At 49.3% G+C, this 19,464-nt stretch overlaps 1 protein-coding gene across 1 annotated transcript in view; it reads left to right on the top strand.

Moving 5' to 3' along the window:
- Positions 1-17,395, top strand: part of LOC118857941 (mucin-2-like) — a 36,021-nt gene extending 18,626 nt beyond the window's left edge. Inside the window, exons 3-7 of the mRNA XM_036768401.1 lie at positions 1,474-1,578; positions 5,851-13,617; positions 13,723-16,719; positions 16,851-16,914; positions 17,287-17,395. Of these exons, the coding sequence (XP_036624296.1) occupies positions 1,474-1,578; positions 5,851-13,617; positions 13,723-16,719; positions 16,851-16,914; positions 17,287-17,395 (11,042 nt within the window). The remainder of the gene's footprint in view (positions 1-1,473; positions 1,579-5,850; positions 13,618-13,722; positions 16,720-16,850; positions 16,915-17,286) is intronic.
- The last annotated feature ends 2,069 nt before the right edge of the window (positions 17,396-19,464 follow it).

The following is a 19,464-nucleotide window of genomic DNA, read 5'->3' as shown; positions in this document are numbered from 1 at the left end:
AAAGGGAGTGGAGGAACGGTTGGACTTCTAATTCTAGTTTTTGACTGATCCATAGTTAATTTTCTAGATCAATCAGTGTTTCCAGGGGATCTATGTGCGTTTGACCGCAGATCTGTGTTTTACCACAGATTTGATCCCTGCCCCCAGAGCTAGCTTAAAGGGAATTTCCAGACTTCAACCAATTTTGTGGGAGTTTTTTTGGAAGCTGGGAAGAGAGACAACTTACCCCACCTTGTCAAGGCCAAAATTCCAGGAAAAATTAATCCTATGGCGCCCAAAAGCGTTGGCAAGATTGGGCTGCGTTGTCCCGTTTCCATCATTTCCATCCGAAAGTCACGGCACCATAACTGTTAAACCTGAAAATTTGGTTGAAGGAAACAACAGAGCTAGGTGATAGAAAAATCCATGTTGTTTATTATTTTTCCCTTAAAGCATAGCGGAGCTAGCTTACTTGTACGTACAAGGAGTCAGAGTATAACTCTGGCTGCCTGAACAAAGCAATGAGAAAACTTATATACGTTATTTTAGCAGAGCTAGCAAGCCTGTATGACCTCATTTTTATGACCCCCATGTATGTTTAACCATGATACAAGAAGAGGATTTTCCTTAATGGAATAGATGGTAAATACAACAAATTAGATAGTTGTCAAAGTGTCAATTGGATTTGTAGCCCCAGGATCTCTGTGTTTAATTGGCCATTAACATTCCACAACATAGTATATGCCCATAAAATATTAAGATAAGGAAAAGTCACATAATTCAAGATAGTGCCTGGGGTCAAGGTTTTCACCCTTAATGGCCATGGACAGAGCAAGAAATGCTCCATCTGGATTTGTTGATACAAGAGAACAGAGACTGTTAGGATCAGGCTTTTCTTCTGGTTAAGTAGTTCAGGCCCTGAGTCTTATTGAAATTACAAAAATGATATAAAATAGTATAATATTTTCCACAGTGACTTGCCCAAGGCCACACAGCTAGTAAGTGTGAAGTGTCTGAGGCCAGATTTAAACTCAGGTCATCCTGACTCCATGGCCAGTGCTCTATTCGCTGCAACACCTAGCTGCCCCAAGAAGAACCATTTTAAATTAGGATGTTATCCCTGCCCCCCTCCCCAAGCCTTATTCCAGAGGAGCTCTTTCCTGGACAGCTGCCCTGCTTCCTCCCCAGCAGCCCAGCATCTCTGACTCTTCTCCACCAGGCTTTGTGTCCCGAGTTTCTTTTCACCGCCACTCGAATGGCCCAGCTCCACTGAATTTACCTCAAAAAATTGACTTCAGGGTTTCCTTTTGGGTGCTGCTCACTGGTGCTAGAATTGCTAGCTATAGCTCTAAAGTCAGGAAAATGTTTCCCCAAAGCCCCTCTTGTTCACCTGGGAATGTCACTCACTGGGTACAGTGAAAATGCAGTCCCTATGTAGCATCCATACAGTGCCCTCCGGCAGGCTTCTTCACAGGTCTCTACTCTCACTTTCAGGGCTTGATGAGAACGGAACCATCTGGGACTCAGGAGGGTGTGCCTTTTCTGCCAACCTCAGTGCCCCCGAGTGCCAGTGGCAGAAGGCACCCCACAACTTTACAGGTGAGGCCGGCTGCATCCCTGTTGGGACAGGGACTCTCTCTAGGCTAGGGATGGGAACTCAGAGAAACCAAGATTCAATCACTCCCTCCTGGTGTATAGGAGCCCAAATTACAAAATCAGAGGATCACTCCCTTGGTTTGGTAACCACCTGAGCCTGGACTTTTTATTTTGGATTGGATCTGTTCCTCGATGCAGGGTAATTGAGGCAGAAATAACCTCTCCTGATAGAGACAGGCTCCTCTCAGCCTTAGAGGGCTGCCCAGCTCTAACAACAATTCTGCTAGCAGCTACTGTGGCTGTGTAAAACCACCAAAGACAAGCACACAGATGGCTGCTAACACAGGTTCTTTGGATCTGCTTTACTAAGGAAAGTAACATTAAGGGGTTAACAATCTCACTTTAATCACACATACAAATATAAACTCACTTAATTCAGGAAGAAAAGCCAGCAACGTGAACTTCAGAGCAAATACAAACAAATTACAAAATACACAATATAAACAGACCAAATCACAATTAATGGTTACCGGGAAAGCATCAATATCTGGGTTCACAAGCCGGGGGCTCTTAAAGTGGCTGCCCAGAGTCCCACATCACTCTTTCAGTGACTGAGAGCCCCGAGGGAGAATGCCAGCCTCTGGGTTTATATATCTTGTTCAGGGTCAAAGAGTGTCACAATGTGGGACTCAAACCCATGTGACCTAAAAGCCTGTGGGTGTCACAAAAATGTCACTCAAACACATGCAAACCAGGCTTTCCCTTGAGGCAAGGAGGTCATCAAAGACTCCTAATTTAATCAAAGAAACAAAGGCCAAACTCTTCAAGGGCACTTGATTAAATAAGTGCTAAAAGAAAAAACAGTAAAAAAGTCCCACCTTAATTAATATTACATCAGGGCACTGCTCAGGGTCACAGAGGTGGGACTTGTCTCAGGTCTTCTTGATGCAGCATTTAGCCTAGGCCACGTCTCAACGTAATGGACTAGATTATAGAAAGTCAGTCAGGAAAGATACCCCAGTCTACTAGTTAATTTTTTCCTAGGAAGGGGATCAGAATTGGTGATTTCCTCAGTGTGGGGAACTCCTACTGAGGAAAGTCTGTCTACTGAAGCAGAGTAATAATGATCTGTAAATTTACTATTTTAGAGAATTGCCTGCAGAACTGAGAGGTTAAGTAATTTGCTCATGGTAACACAGCTAGGGTGTGTTGGAAGTCGGACTTAGTTAAAACCAGGCTCCAAAACTGGCCCTCTGTCCTATATTAGATACCTCTCTATTGAATTTGATTATGGATTAAAGTTTATCAGTCCCCCAAAGAAAGCTAACATTGTAACTAAGGAGTTGCACTTTAGATTGGTGTTTCCCTTGGTGAGTTTTGGGAGATATGAGTTCCAATTCTGTCTCTGCAATTTTTCTTGCCATCCAACCTTCTCCTCTATTCCCACTGCCAGCATCCTAGCATATGCCTTCGCTATCACTTTGTATGGGACAGAATTTTCAAATAATAGGAGAGACATCTTTAGGAGAAGCAAAGTGAATTTATTTTACAAACCTTGCAAGATTGGGCACACCTCCACAACAGAGGAGGCGAGGCAAAAGGGAAAGCTGCCTTAATATATACTCTTAATGAAAAGATTCCCACCCACCTCTATCCTTTCTCATCATTGGCTGGGAGGCAGGCTTACAATCTAGGCAGGAAAAACTAGATAGAGGACTAGGGGACCAAGTTTGATCGGGTCAGTTCAGGTTTTCCTTATCTGGGACTCAGCTGCTGGGGGTAGCATTCGAAAGTCTAGGAGAAGAAATTGGGGGGGGGCAATTCCTTTGGCCTCATTCAATGCAGGTCACAGTGACCCTCTCCTTATCTGGTCACCAAGAGAGAGAGGGGGAAGGGAAGGACCCCTACCATTTCAGGCCCTGATTTTCTAGAAGTTTAGCTTAGTCACTACAAGGCTAAATTCTAAGCCTCTCTTACTCCCTCAGACATTCCCTGTTTCAGAAACATGAGAAGAGCGCAACTTCTTTATTTTTACCCTGTGAAGTCTTCACAATTTATCCTTCCCATTCAACTTGGTCAGACTACGATAGGAATCTTCTAACAGATCCTCCTCTACTCTCTCCCTCTTTAATCTTTCTCTAATACCACTGTCCAAATAACTTTTCTTATGCATAAATTTGGTTCATTCCTCTGGTCAAAGTCCCTCAGTGGCTCCCTATTGCCTAATGAATAAAATACAAGTTCCTTTTTCTGGCATTTGTTGCCCTTCATCATCCCAGCTTCCCATGCTCATTTCATACCACTCCCCAATACCGAATTTAGATTCTAGCTAAAATGGATTGTCCTGTGAACACACCCCATACATTCCACCAGTTATATGAAATCTTTGTTCAGGTCTCTCCCTGATTAATAAGGCAAACTCAGAAAGAGTAAGTTAAAGTATTTTATTCAATACGCCAAGGCAGTAAGCATCCCCTAGACTGACCTCCATTCAATCAGTGAGTTGCTTTTTACAGACAGCTATAAGCAACTTCCATATAAGGACAAAGGTATTGTGATTGGAGCACATAATCATGGCATGGGATTAGTGTCTCTCCTTCCTAACCACAGGGAGGACACCAGAAAACTGGGCTGGACAATGGGTAGGTAGAAAGAGGACCTGATAAGTCTCCAAATATTCTCATGGCCACTGCAAAGAGGAGGGTTTAGATTAAGTCTTTGTTTTTCCAGAGAGCAAAATAAGGATCCAGGAGAAATTATGAGGAAGCAGACTTCAGTTTGCCATAGAGGAATTTGCAGTTTTGAATCACAGATCCAGTTCCAATACTCCATATAAAAGAATGACTGGGGTGAGAGTGGGAGGCGGGGATGTGGGGGGGAGGGCTTGGCACCCAGGTGGGTATAGCTACACAGCAGTACCAGCACCAGGGCCATCAGGCAGAAGACCAGCCTTCATGTCTTGGCTGTACAATGAATTGATACCAAATACTAGCTGCATGGTCTTGATAGAAGCACTCCTTCTATAGTACCCTGTTGTTTGTGTTTCTTTCTCAAAGAGGACCAATGATATCAGGAAGGTGATGTCTTGACATTGAAGTGAATTGGATTTAAGTGAGGCAGGGCTGTGCAGTCACTAGCGTCACTCTCTCCTGTGGAGCCATCTGGGTCCAGTAGCAAGACACAGATCAAGACAACTGGACATGGCACCAGATGAAGTATGAGATCTTGGCCTTTTTAAGCCAAAACTTTTTCCCAGGTCTCAGTTTGTCTGAGGCAACATCCATTCAGTGATTACAGATAGGTAAGAAATGAGGCCAAAATGGCCTCTTTTACCTAATCAAAAAAAAAAAAAAATCAGTCTGGGAGGGAAAAAGACCCTCAGGGTGTCTGAAAAGAACAGAACCAATTGCTATTTACACTCACTCTGCATCAAAACCCAAACAATGACCAACCAACGCTTGGGCTGGGACTTATTATTGGCCAATCAGTGAAAGCCACAGTAATTTGGCTTTAAGGTAAAGTAGCTCCATTTGAATTCAAACAGGTTTTATCAAGAACAGAAATTTATATTGCTTTGGGAAGAGCACCCACATGTAAGTGTATGATTCCCTACATGAAGGGAGGAAGGGAAAAATAAGGGAAGGGAAGGAGAAGGAAAGGGAGGAAGGAAGGAAAGAAGAAGCCTAGACACCTGATGATGGAGCCTGTCAAGGTTCTTTAAGGGGTCAAGCAGCCCAACTTGCTTTTGGGCTTCCTTAATGAAGAAAAGGCCCATAATGGACGGGAACCTGAGGTATGTAGTTTCAGTGTAACCCTTCAGGGGAATCCTTACATAGCTGTTTGGTTTCTTTGTTCATTCTCAAGGAGGAGACAAGTAGTGATATTTAAATCATGTGTGGTTTTAACTTAATTCTTACATAAAAATAGACCTTTATTTATTTGAGGGTAAATCAAGTACGTATTGCATTTTATGTGTTGAATTTATCACCCAAAAATAACCTGATCATAGGATTCATTTTCTTTTTTCTGAAAATTAGAATTTTAACCAAGATGATTTGAAAAGTGCCTAACTCGAACTCTAACCTCTAACTAAACTCTAACCTCCTCTAAATCCAGGGTATGGCATCACAGAGAAGGGAGTAGGAAATACATAGTAGAGTAAAAGTGGCCAGGAAAAGGTTAATAGAAAAAGAAGAAAAATAAAATGGGGAGAAGGAAAAAAGGCAACAGGAATGAAAGATTCATGAATTGATCCATATATTGTTGGCCCCACAGAGACCACAGCCAAAGATCACAGCACTGCAGAAACTGGAAATAAGAAGACTGGGGCCAAATATGGCTTCCAGAGTACAGAAGGAAGACAAAAAATATCTACTGAGAATGAAAATATTAAGACAAATTCCAAAGCTGTCCCCAACACGAACTCGAAAACGTCCACCGACACCTCCACCAGCCTGGAATGCAGGATCCCCACCACCACCACCACCACCACCACCACATCAAAACCATCCCATATCTCCACACTGACAAGCCCCAGAACTCAGAGTACCATTGAGTTTAACAACTCAAACACTCCAACAACTCAGCCTGTCACCCCTACCCAAGTGACATCTGCAGCACCTACTACTTCCACAGGGACCACAACAATAACCAAACCTTCCCCTGGCTCCACCTTCACTAGCCTCACAGCTCAGAGTACCACACAGTATGAAATCACAACCACTGTGACCACTGAAGCTATCAACTCTCCTGAAAGTACAACAGCAGCTTCCACTACTACCCCAGGGACCTCAACACTGACAACACCTTCGCCAGACCTCTCTTCAAATACACTCACAGCCCAGAGTGGGACAAACACTAAGAACATGACAACAGTGAGCACCCAGACTGTTACCCCTACTAAAAGTGAAACAGCCGGTGCCACTACATCCCTGGGGACTTCACCAATGGCCACACGTTTCTACAGTTACACAGTGAAAACTTCCACAGCTAAGACAACCACCGTATCTGAAAGCATAACCTCTCTGACGACCCAGGCTCTGACTCCCACATGTGTACTACCCACTACATCCTCAGGGACCACAGCAACAGCTACACCATCCCCTGGCTCCACCTCAACTAGCCTCACAGCTCAGCCTACCACAGAGTCTGAAAGCACAATAACTGTGAACACCCAGGCTGTCACCCTTCCAGAAAGTACAACACCACCTGCCACTACTGCCCCAGAGACCTCAACAACAGCCACACCTTCCCCAGGCTTCTCCTCAAACAGCGCCACAACTCAGAGTACCACCGACTCTGACAGCACGACAACTGTGAGCACCAAGCCGGTCACCGATCCAGAAAGTACAACAGGAGCTGCGAATACTTCCCCAGGGACTTCACCAACGTCCACACCTTCCTCTAGTTACACGGACACAACTTCCACAGCTCAGAGTACCACGGTATCAGAAAGCATAACCACTCACACAACCCAGGCTCTGACCTCTACCCAAGGGACATCTGTGGGAGCCACTACTTCCTCAGAGACCACAGCAACAGCTACACCTTCCCCTGGCTCCACCTCGACTACCCTCACAGTTCACAGCACTACACAGTCTGAAAGCACAACAACTGGGACCACCCAGGGTGTCACCACTACGAAAAGAACAACAGCAACTGCCACGACTTTATCGGGAACCTCACCAATGACCTCACCTTCCCCAAGCTTCTCTACAAACAGCCCCACAACTCAGAGTACCACCCACTCTGACAGCATGACACCTGTAGGCACTCTGCCTGTTACCCCCACTGAAAGTACAACAGCAGCTGCCACTACTTTCCCAGGGACTTCAGCAACACAAACACCTTCCTCTGCTTACACTGGGACAACTTCCACAGCTCAGAGCATGACCGGGTCTGAAATCACAACCTCTCTGACAACCCAGGCTCTCACCCCTACCCAAGGAACATCTGTGGGAGCCACTACTTCCTCAGGGACCACAGCAACAGCTACACCTTCCCATGGCTCCACCTCGACTAGCCTCACACCTGAGACTACTACTGAGTCTGAAAGCACAGTAACTGTGAACACCCAAGCTGTCACCCTTCCAGAAAGTACAACACCAGCTGCCACTACTGCCCCAGGGCCCTCAACAACGGCCACACCTTCCCAAGACTTCTCCTCAAACAGCCCCACATCTCAGAGTACCACCGACTCTGACAGCACGACAACTGTGAGAACCCAGGCTGTCACCCTTCCAGAAAGTACAACAGCAGCTGCCAATACTTCCCCAGGGATTTCACCAATGTCCACACCTTCCTCTGGTTACATGGAGACAACTTCCACAGCTCAGAGTACCACTGCATCTGAAAGCATAACCTCTCTGACAACCCAGGCTCTGAGCCCTACCCAAGGGACATCTGTAGCAGCCTCTACTTCCTCAGCAACCATACCAACAGGTACACATTCCACTGGCTCCACCTCCACTACCCTCACAGCTCAGAGTACCACTGGATCTGACAGCACGACAACTCTGAGAACCGATCCTGTTACTACTTTCCCTGGGACTTTCTCAGCAGGCACACCGTCTCCTGGTTACACTGGGACTAGTCCTAGCTCGCACAGTACCACCAAGTCTGAAAGGCCAATCACTCTGACTACCCAGGCTCTCACCCCTACCCACGGAACATCTGTAGTAGCCTCTACTTCCTTAGAGACCACAGCAACAGCTACACCTTCCCCTGGCTCAACCTCAACTAGCCTCACAGCTCAGGCTGCCACAGAGCCTGAAAGCACAATAACTGTGAACACCCAGGCTGTCACCCTTCCAGAAAGTACAACAGCAGCTGCCAATACTTCCCCAGGGATTTCACCAACGTCCACACCTTCCTCTGGTTACATGGAGACAACTTCCACAGCTCAGAGTACCACTGCATCTGAAAGCATAACCTCTCTGACAACCCAGGCTCTGAGCCCTACCCAAGGGACATCTGTAGCAGCCTCTACTTCCTCAGCGACCATACCAACAGGTACACATTCCACTGGCTCCACCTCGACTACCCTCACAGCTCAGAGTACCACTGAATCTGACAGCACGACAACTCTGAGAACCGATCCTGTTACTACTTTCCCTGGGACTTTCTCAGCAGGCACACCGTCTCCTGGTTACACTGGGACTAGTCCTAGCTCACACAGTACCACCAAGTCTGAAAGGCCAATCACTCTGACTACTCAGGCTCTCACCCCTACCCAAGGAACATCTGTAGTAGCCTCTACTTCCTCAGGGACCACAGCAACAGCTACACCTTCCCCTGGCTCAACCTCAACTAGCCTCACAGCTCAGGCTGCCACAGAGCCTGAAAGCACAATAACTGTGAACACCCAGGCTGTCACCCTTCCAGAAAGTACAACAGCAGCTGCCAATACTTCCCCAGGGACTTCACAAACGTCCACACCTTTCTCTGGTTACATGGAGACAACTTCCACAGCTCAGAGTACCACTGAGTCTGACAGCACGCCAACTCTGAGAACCCAACCTGTTACCCCTACTGCAAGTACAACAGGAGCTTACCCTACTCCCCCAGAGACTTCACCAACAGCCACACCTTACTCCGCTTACAACAGGACAACTTCCACAGCTCAGAGCATGACCGGGTCTGAAATCACAACCTCTCTGACAACGCAGGCTCTCACCCCTACCCAAGGAACATCTGTGGGAGCCACTACTTCCTCAGGGACCACAGCAACAGCTACACGTTCCCCTGGCTCCATATTGACTACCATCACAGCTCAGAGTAACACAGAGTCTGAAAGCACAACTCTGACCACCCAGGCTATGACCCTTTCCGAAAGTACAACAGGAGCTGCGACTACTTTAACAGAGACTTCAACAACAGCCACACCTTCATCTGTTAACACTGGGACAACTTCCACAGCTCAGAGTACCACGGTATCAGAAAGCATAACCACTCAGACAACCCAGGCTCTGACCTCTACCCAAGGGACATCTGTGGGAGCCACTACTTCCTCAGAGATCACAGTAACACCTATACCTTCCCCTGGCTCCACCTCGACTACCCTCACAGTTCACAGCACTACACAGTCTGAAAGCACAACAACTGGGACCACCCAGGGTGTCACCACTACTAAAAGAACAACAGCAACTGCCACGACTTTATCGGGAACCTCACCAATGACCTCACCTTCCCCAAGCTTCTCTACAAACAGCCCCACAACTCAGAGTGCCACCCACTCTGACAGCATGACACCTGTAAGCACCCAGCCTGTTACCCCCACTGAAAGTACAACAGTAGCTGCCACTACTTTCCCAGGGACTTCAGCAACACAAACACCTTCCTCTGCTTACACTGGGACAACTTCCACAGCTCAGAGCATGACCGGGTCTGAAATCACAACCTCTCTGACAACCCAGGCTCTCACCCCTACCCAAGGAACATCTGTAGCAGCCACTACTTCCTCAGGGACCACAGCAACAGCTACACCTTCCCCTGGCTCCACCTCGACTAGCCTCACAGCTGAGACTACTACTGAGTCTGAAAGCACAGTAACTGTGAACACCCAAGCTGTCACCCTTCCAGAAAGTACAACACCAGCTGCCACTACTGCCCCAGGGCCCTCAACAACGGCCACACCTTCTCAAGGCTTCTCCTCAAACAGCCCCACATCTCAGAGTACCACCGACTCTGACAGCACGACAACTGTGAGAACCCAGGCTGTCACCCTTCCAGAAAGTACAACAGCAGCTGCCAATACTTCCCCAGGGATTTCACCAACGTCCACACCTTCCTCTGGTTACATGGAGACAACTTCCACAGCTCAGAGTACCACGGTATCAGAAAGCATAACCACTCACACAACCCAGGCTCTGACCTCTACCCAAGGGACATCTGTGGGAGCCACTACTTCCTCAGAGATCACAGCAACACCTACACCTTCCCCTGGCTCCACCTCGACTACCCTCACAGTTCACAGCACTACACAGTCTGAAAGCACAACAACTGGGACCACCCAGGGTGTCACCACTACGAAAAGAACAACAGAAACTGCCACGACTTTATCGGGAACCTCACCAATGACCTCACCTTCCCCAAGCTTCTCTACAAACAGCCCCACAACTCAGAGTACCACCCACTCTGACAGCATGACACCTGTAAGCACCCAGCCTGTTACCCCCACTGAAAGTACAACAGCAGCTGCCACTACTTTCCCAGGGACTTCAGCAACACAAACACCTTCCTCTGCTTACACTGGAACAACTTCCACAGCTCAGAGCATGACCGGGTCTGAAATCACAACCTCTCTCACAACCCAGGCTCTCACCCCTACCCAAGGAACATCTGTAGCAGCCACTACTTCCTCAGGGACCACAGCAACAGCTACACCTTCCCCTGGCTCCACCTCGACTAGCCTCACAGCTGAGACTACTACTGAGTCTGAAAGCACAGTAACTGTGAACACCCAAGCTGTCACCCTTCCAGAAAGTACAACACCAGCGGCCACTACTGCCCCAGGGCCCTCAACAACGGCCACACCTTCTCAAGACTTCTCCTCAAACAGCCCCACATCTCAGAGTACCACCGACTCTGACAGCACGACAAGTGTGAGAACCCAGGCTGTCACCCTTCCAGAAAGTACAAAAGCAGCTGCCAATACTTCCCCAGGGATTTCACCAACGTCCACACCTTCCTCTGGTTACATGGAGACAACTTCCACAGCTCAGAGTACCACGGTATCAGAAAGCATAACCACTCACACAACCCAGGCTCTGACCTCTACCCAAGGGACATCTGTGGGAGCCACTACTTCCTCAGAGATCACAGCAACACCTACACCTTCCCCTGGCTCCACCTCGACTACCCTCACAGTTCACAGCACTACACAGTCTGAAAGCACAACAACTGGGACCACCCAGGGTGTCACCACTACGAAAAGAACAACAGCAACTGCCACGACATTATCGGGAACCTCACCAATGACCTCACCTTCCCCAAGCTTCTCTACAAACAGCCCCACAACCCAGAGTACCACCCACTCTGACAGCATGACACCTGTAGGCACTCTGCCTGTTACCCCCACTGAAAGTACAACAGCAGCTGCCACTACTTTCCCAGGGACTTCAGCAACACAAACACCTTCCTCTGCTTACACTGGGACAACTTCCACAACTTCCACAACTCAGGGTATGACCGAGTCTGAAATCACAACCACCCTGACAACGCAGGCTCTTTCCTCTACCCAAGGGACATCTGTAGCAGCCACTTCTTCCTCAGGGACCACAGCAACAGCTACACCTTCCCCTGGATCCACCTCAACAAGCCTCACAGCTCAGAGTACCACTGAGTCTGACAGCATGCCAACTCTGAGAATGCAACCTGTTACCCCTACTGCAAGTACAACAGGAGCTTACACTACTCCCCCAGAGACTTCACTAACAGCCACACCTTCCTCCGCTTACAATAGGACAACTTCCACAGCTCAGAGCATGACCGGGTCTGAAATTACAACCACTCTGACAACCCAGACTCTGAACCCTACCCAAGGAACATCTGTAGCAGCCACTACTTCATCAGGGACCACAGCAACAGCTACACCTTCCCCTGGCTCTATATTGACTACCTTCACAGCTCAGAGTAACACAGAGTCTGAAAGCACAATAACTGTGAACACCCAGGCTGTCACCCTTCCAGAAAGTACAACAGCAGCTGCCAATACTTCCCCAGGGATTTCACCAACGTCCACACCTTCCTCTGGTTACATGGAGACAACTTCCACAGCTCAGAGTACCACGGTATCAGAAAGCATAACCACTCACACAACCCAGGCTCTGACCTCTACCCAAGGGACATCTGTGGGAGCCACTACTTCCTCAGAGATCACAGCAACACCTACACCTTCCCCTGGCTCCACCTCGACTACCCTCACAGTTCACAGCACTACACAGTTTGAAAGCACAACAACTGGGACCACCCAGGGTGTCACCACTACGAAAAGAACAACAGAAACTGCCACGACTTTATCGGGAACCTCACCAATGACCTCACCTTTCCCAAGCTTCTCTACAAACAGCCCCACAACTCAGAGTACCACCCACTCTGACAGCATGACACCTGTAAGCACCCAGCCTGTTACCCCCACTGAAAGTACAACAGCAGCTGCCACTACTTTCCCAGGGACTTCAGCAACACAAACACCTTCCTCTGCTTACACTGGGACAACTTCCACAGCTCAGAGCATGACCGGGTCTGAAATCACAACCTCTCTGACAACCCAGGCTCTGAGTCCTACCCAAGGGACATCTGTAGCAGCCTCTACTTCCTCAGCGACCATACCAACAGGTACACATTCCACTGGCTCCACCTCCACTACCCTCACAGCTCAGAGTACCACTGAATCTGACAGCACGACAACTCTGAGAACCGATCCTGTTACTACTTTCCCTGGGACTTTCTCAGCAGGCACACCGTCTCCTGGTTACACTGGGACTAGTCCTAGCTCGCACAGTACCACCAAGTCTGAAAGGCCAATCACTCTGACTACCCAGGCTCTCACCCCTACCCAAGGAACATCTGTAGTAGCCTCTACTTCCTCAGGGACCACAGCAACAGCTACACCTTCCCCTGGCTCAACCTCAACTAGCCTCACAGCTCAGGCTGCCACAGAGCCTGAAAGCACAATAACTGTGAACACCCAGGCTGTCACCCTTCCAGAAAGTACAACAGCAGCTGCCAATACTTCCCCAGGGATTTCACCAATGTCCACACCTTCCTCTGGTTACATGGAGACAACTTCCACAGCTCAGAGTACCACTGCATCTGAAAGCATAACCTCTCTGACAACCCAGGCTCTGAGCCCTACCCAAGGGACATCTGTAGCAGCCTCTACTTCCTCAGCGACCATACCAACAGGTACACATTCCACTGGCTCCACCTTGACTACCCTCACAGCTCAGAGTACCACTGAATCTGGCAGCACGACAACTCTGAGAACCGATCCTGTTACTACTTTCCCTGGGACTTTCTCAGCAGGCACACCGTCTCCTGGTTACACTGGGACTAGTCCTAGCTCACACAGTACCACCAAGTCTGAAAGGCCAATCACTCTGACTACTCAGGCTCTCACCCCTACCCAAGGAACATCTGTAGTAGCCTCTACTTCCTCAGGGACCACAGCAACAGCTACACCTTCCCCTGGCTCAACCTCAACTAGCCTCACAGCTCAGGCTGCCACAGAGCCTGAAAGCACAATAACTGTGAACACCCAGGCTGTCACCCTTCCAGAAAGTACAACAGCAGCTGCCAATACTTCCCCAGGGACTTCACAAACGTCCACACCTTCCTCTGGTTACATGGAGACAACTTCCACAGCTCAGAGTACCACTGAGTCTGACAGCACGCCAACTCTGAGAACCCAACCTGTTACCCCTACTGCAAGTACAACAGGAGCTTACCCTACTCCCCCAGAGACTTCACCAAAAGCCACACCTTCCTCTGCTTACAATAGGACAACTTCCACAGCTCAGAGCATGAACAGGTCTGAAATCACAACCTCTCTGACAACGCAGGCTCTCACCCCTACCCAAGGAACATCTGTGGGAGCCACTACTTCCTCAGGGACCACAGCAACAGCTACACGTTCCCCTGGCTCCATATTGACTACCTTCACAGCTCAGAGTAACACAGAGTCTGAAAGCACAACTCTGACCACCCAGGCTATGACCCTTTCCGAAAGCACAACATCAGCTGCCACTACTTTAACAGGGACTTCAACAACAGCCACACCTTCATCTGCTAACACTGGGACAACTTCCACAGCTCAGAGTACCACGGTATCAGAAAGCATAACCACTCAGACAACCCAGGCTCTGACCTCTACCCAAGGGACATCTGTGGGAGCCACTACTTCCTCAGAGACCACAGCAACAGCTACACCTTCCCCTGGCTCCACCTCGACTACCCTCACAATTCACAGTACCACACAGTCTGAAAGCACAACAACTGGGACCACCCAGGGTGTCACCACTACGAAAAGAACAACAGCAACTGCCACGACTTTATCGGGAACCTCACCAATGACCTCACCTTCCCCAAGCTTCTCTACAAACAGCCCCACAACCCAGAGTACCACCCACTCTGACAGCATGACACCTGTAGGCACTCTGCCTGTTACCCCCACTGAAAGTACAACAGCAGCTGCCACTACTTTCCCAGGGACTTCAGCAACACAAACACCTTCCTCTGCTTACACTGGGACAACTTCCACAACTTCCACAGCTCAGGGTATGACCGAGTCTGAAATCACAACCACTCTGACAACGCAGGCTCTCACCCCTACCCAAGGGACATCTGTAGCAGCCACTTCTTCCTCAGGGACCACAGCAACAGCTACACCTTCCTCTGGCTCTATATTGACTACCTTCACAGCTCAGAGTAACACAGAGTCTGAAAGCACAATAACTGTGAACACCCAGGCTGTCACCCTTCCAGAAAGTACAACAGCAGCTGCCAATACTTCCCCAGGGACTTCACAAACGTCCACACCTTCCTCTGGTTACATGGAGACAACTTCCACAGCTCAGAGTACCACTGAGTCTGACAGCACGCCAACTCTGAGAACCCAACCTGTTACCCCTACTGCAAGTACAACAGGAGCTTACCCTACTCCCCCAGAGACTTCACCAAAAGCCACACCTTCCTCCGCTTACAATAGGACAACTTCCACAGCTCAGAGCATGACCGGGTCTGAAATCACAACCTCTCTGACAACGCAGGCTCTCACCCCTACCCAAGGAACATCTGTGGGAGCCACTACTTCCTCAGGGACCACAGCAACAGCTACACGTTCCCCTGGCTCCATATTGACTACCTTCACAGCTCAGAGTAACACAGAGTCTGAAAGCACAACTCTGACCACCCAGGCTATGACCCTTTCCGAAAGCACAACATCAGCTGCCACTACTTTAACAGGGACTTCAACAACAGCCACACCTTCATCTGCTAACACTGGGACAACTTCCACAGCTCAGAGTACCACGGTATCAGAAAGCATAACCACTCAGTCAACCCAGGCTCTGACCTCTACCCAAGGGACATCTGTAGGAGCCACTACTTCCTCAGTTACCACAGCAACAGCTACACCTTCCCCTGGCTCCACCTCGACTACCCTCACAATTCACAGTACCACACAGTCTGAAAGCACAACAACTGGGACCACCCAGGGTGTCACCACTACGAAAAGAACAACAGCAACTGCCACGACTTTATCGGGAACCTCACCAATGACCTCACCTTCCCCAAGCTTCTCTACAAACAGCCCCACAACCCAGAGTACCACCCACTCTGACAGCATGACACCTGTAGGCACTCTGCCTGTTACCCCCACTGAAAGTACAACAGCAGCTGCCACTACTTTCCCAGGGACTTCAGCAACACAAACACCTTCCTCTGCTTACACTGGGACAACTTCCACAATTTCCACAGCTCAGGGTATGACCGAGTCTGAAATCACAACCACTCTGACAACGCAGGCTCTCACCCCTACCCAAGGGACATCTGTAGCAGCCACTTCTTCCTCAGGGACCACAGCAACAGCTACACCTTCCTCTGGCTCTATATTGACTACCTTCACAGCTCAGAGTAACACAGAGTCTGAAAGCACAATAACTGTGAACACCCAGGCTGTCACCCTTCCAGAAAGTACAACAGCAGCTGCCAATACTTCCCCAGGGATTTCACCAACGTCCACACCTTCCTCTGGTTACATGGAGACAACTTCCACAGCTCAGAGTACCACAGTATCAGAAAGCATAACCACTCACACAACCCAGGCTCTGACCTCTACCCAAGGGACATCTGTGGGAGCCACTACTTCCTCAGAGATCACAGCAACACCTACACCTTCCCCTGGCTCCACCTCGACTACCCTCACAGTTCACAGCACTACACAGTCTGAAAGCACAACAACTGGGACCACCCAGGGTGTCACCACTACGAAAAGAACAACAGAAACTGCCACGACTTTATCGGGAACCTCACCAATGACCTCACCTTCCCCAAGCTTCTCTACAAACAGCCCCACAACTCAGAGTACCACCCACTCTGACAGCATGACACCTGTAAGCACCCAGCCTGTTACCCCCACTGAAAGTACAACAGCAGCTGCCACTACTTTCCCAGGGACTTCAGCAACACAAACACCTTCCTCTGCTTACACTGGGACAACTTCCACAGCTCAGAGCATGACCGGGTCTGAAATCACAACCTTTCTGACAACCCAGGCTCTGAGTCCTACCCAAGGGACATCTGTAGCAGCCTCTACTTCCTCAGCGACCATACCAACAGGTACACATTCCACTGGCTCCACCTCCACTACCCTCACAGCTCAGAGTACCACTGAATCTGACAGCACGACAACTCTGAGAACCGATCCTGTTACTACTTTCCCTGGGACTTTCTCAGCAGGCACACAGTCTCCTGGTTACACTGGGACTAGTCCTAGCTCGCACAGTACCACCAAGTCTGAAAGGCCAATCACTCTGACTACCCAGGCTCTCACCCCTACCCACGGAACATCTGTAGTAGCCTCTACTTCCTTAGGGACCACAGCAACAGCTACACCTTCCCCTGGCTCAACCTCAACTAGCCTCACAGCTCAGGCTGCCACAGAGCCTGAAAGCACAATAACTGTGAACACCCAGGCTGTCACCCTTCCAGAAAGTACAACAGCAGCTGCCAATACTTCCCCAGGGATTTCACCAACGTCCACACCTTCCTCTGGTTACATGGAGACAACTTCCACAGCTCAGAGTACCACTGCATCTGAAAGCATAACCTCTCTGACAACCCAGGCTCTGAGCCCTACCCAAGGGACATCTGTAGCAGCCTCTACTTCCTCAGCGACCATACCAACAGGTACACATTCCACTGGCTCCACCTTGACTACCCTCACAGCTCAGAGTACCACTGAATCTGACAGCACGACAACTCTGAGAACCGATCCTGTTACTACTTTCCCTGGGACTTTCTCAGCAGGCACACCGTCTCCTGGTTACACTGGGACTAGTCCTAGCTCACACAGTACCACCAAGTCTGAAAGGCCAATCACTCTGACTACCCAGACTCTCACCCCTACCCAAGGAACATCTGTAGTAGCCTCTACTTCCTCAGGGAGCACAGGAACAGGTATACATCCCCCTGGCTCCACCTCAACTAGCCTCACAACTCAGTCTAACACAGAGTCTGAAAGCACAATAACTGTGATCACCCAGGCTGTCACCCTTCCAGATAGTACAACAGCAGGTGCCACTACTTCCCCAGGGACCTCAGCAATGACCTCACCTTCCCCAAGCTTCTCTTCAAACAGCCCCACAACTCAGAGTAACACCCACTCTGACAGCATGACAGCTGTAAGCACCCAGCCTGTTACCCCTAGTAAAAGTACAACAGGAGCTGCCACTACTTCTCCAGGGATTTCACCAACATCCACACCTTCCTCTGGTTACACAGAGACAATGTCCAAACCTCAGGGTACCACTGTATCTGAAAGCTTAACCTCTCTGACAAGCCAGGCTCTCACCCCTACCCAAGGGACCTCTGTAGTAGCCACTTTTTCCTCAGGGAGCACAGCAACAGCTACACCTTCCCCTGGCTCCACCTCAAATACCCTTACAGCTCAGAGTACCACCAACTATGACCGCATGACAACTGTGAGAACCCAACCTGTTACCCCTACTGAAAGTACAACAGCAGATGCCACTCCTTCTCCAGGGACTTCAGCAACAGAAACACCTTCCTTTACTTACACTGGGACACATTCCACAACTTCCACAGCTCAGAGTATTACTGAGTCGGAAATCACAACCACTCTGACAATCCAGGCTCTGACCCCAACCCAAGCGACATCTGTAGCAGCCAGCACTTCATCAGGGAGCACAGGAAAATCTACACCTTCCCCTGGCTCCACTTCAACTAGCCCCACAGCTCAGAGTACCACAGTGCCTTTCACTATGACAACTCTGACTACTCAGGCTCTTACCCCTACTCAAGAAACAACAGCTGCAGCCACAACTGCCCCTGGGACTGCAGTATCGGCTACTCCTTCCCCAGGCTCTACCGGCACCAGCCCCACAACTCAGAGTACTACTGAGCCCAGCAGCTCAACACCTGGGACCACTGAGCCTGTCAGCCCTACCCAGGGGACAACAGCAGCACCAACTACTTCCCCTGGGACTACAGCAACAGCCACTCCTTCCACAAGCCTTCCTGAGACCAGCCCCACACCTCAGAGTACCTCGGTGACCCGCAGCACGATGACTCTGACAACTCCGGCTGCCACCCCTACCCGAGGTACAACAGCAGCTGCCACTACTTCTCCAGTGACCACCCAACCAACTCCCACACCATGTAAGTGCCTCTTTGGGACCCTTCCCTTCTATGTTTCTGTTTTTCCTCTGTCCTTTCTTTGGTTAATGCCATCCTTGTGTTCCCCTTTGTTCATGGAGCTTTAATTTCACTTGGAGGCCACTTCCTCTCCCACTTTAATTTGCCTTAACTGCCTCTGGCTCTCTCCAGGTGTTACTCCCTAGGACTATCATATATTACTTAGCCTTGGTATGGCCTCCTGTAGATATCCTTTTATCCTGACATTCACCTATTCTCAAATCGCATTTAATTGCCCCTCCTCCTTTTTCTCTATGAAACCCTATAACTTTCTTTGTAAATGTTTATGGTTCTACCTCCCAGTCCCACAAAGGCTTGCACTTTAATGCTTTAATGGCTCTTAAAACATAAGTGACTCTGCCTGAACTGGCCTCACAAAGTCCTTTCTCCCTTTTACTCTCTTCCTAGTCCTCCTTCCAGATTTCTCCTCTCTGTCTATCACTTCTTTCAGTC

This window comes from Trichosurus vulpecula, chromosome 7, assembly GCF_011100635.1.
Source record: "Trichosurus vulpecula isolate mTriVul1 chromosome 7, mTriVul1.pri, whole genome shotgun sequence".
Lineage (NCBI taxonomy): Eukaryota > Metazoa > Chordata > Mammalia > Diprotodontia > Phalangeridae > Trichosurus > Trichosurus vulpecula.
The sequence above is the reverse complement of the archived record's forward strand: the minus strand, read 5'-3'. Positions and strand labels throughout refer to the sequence as shown.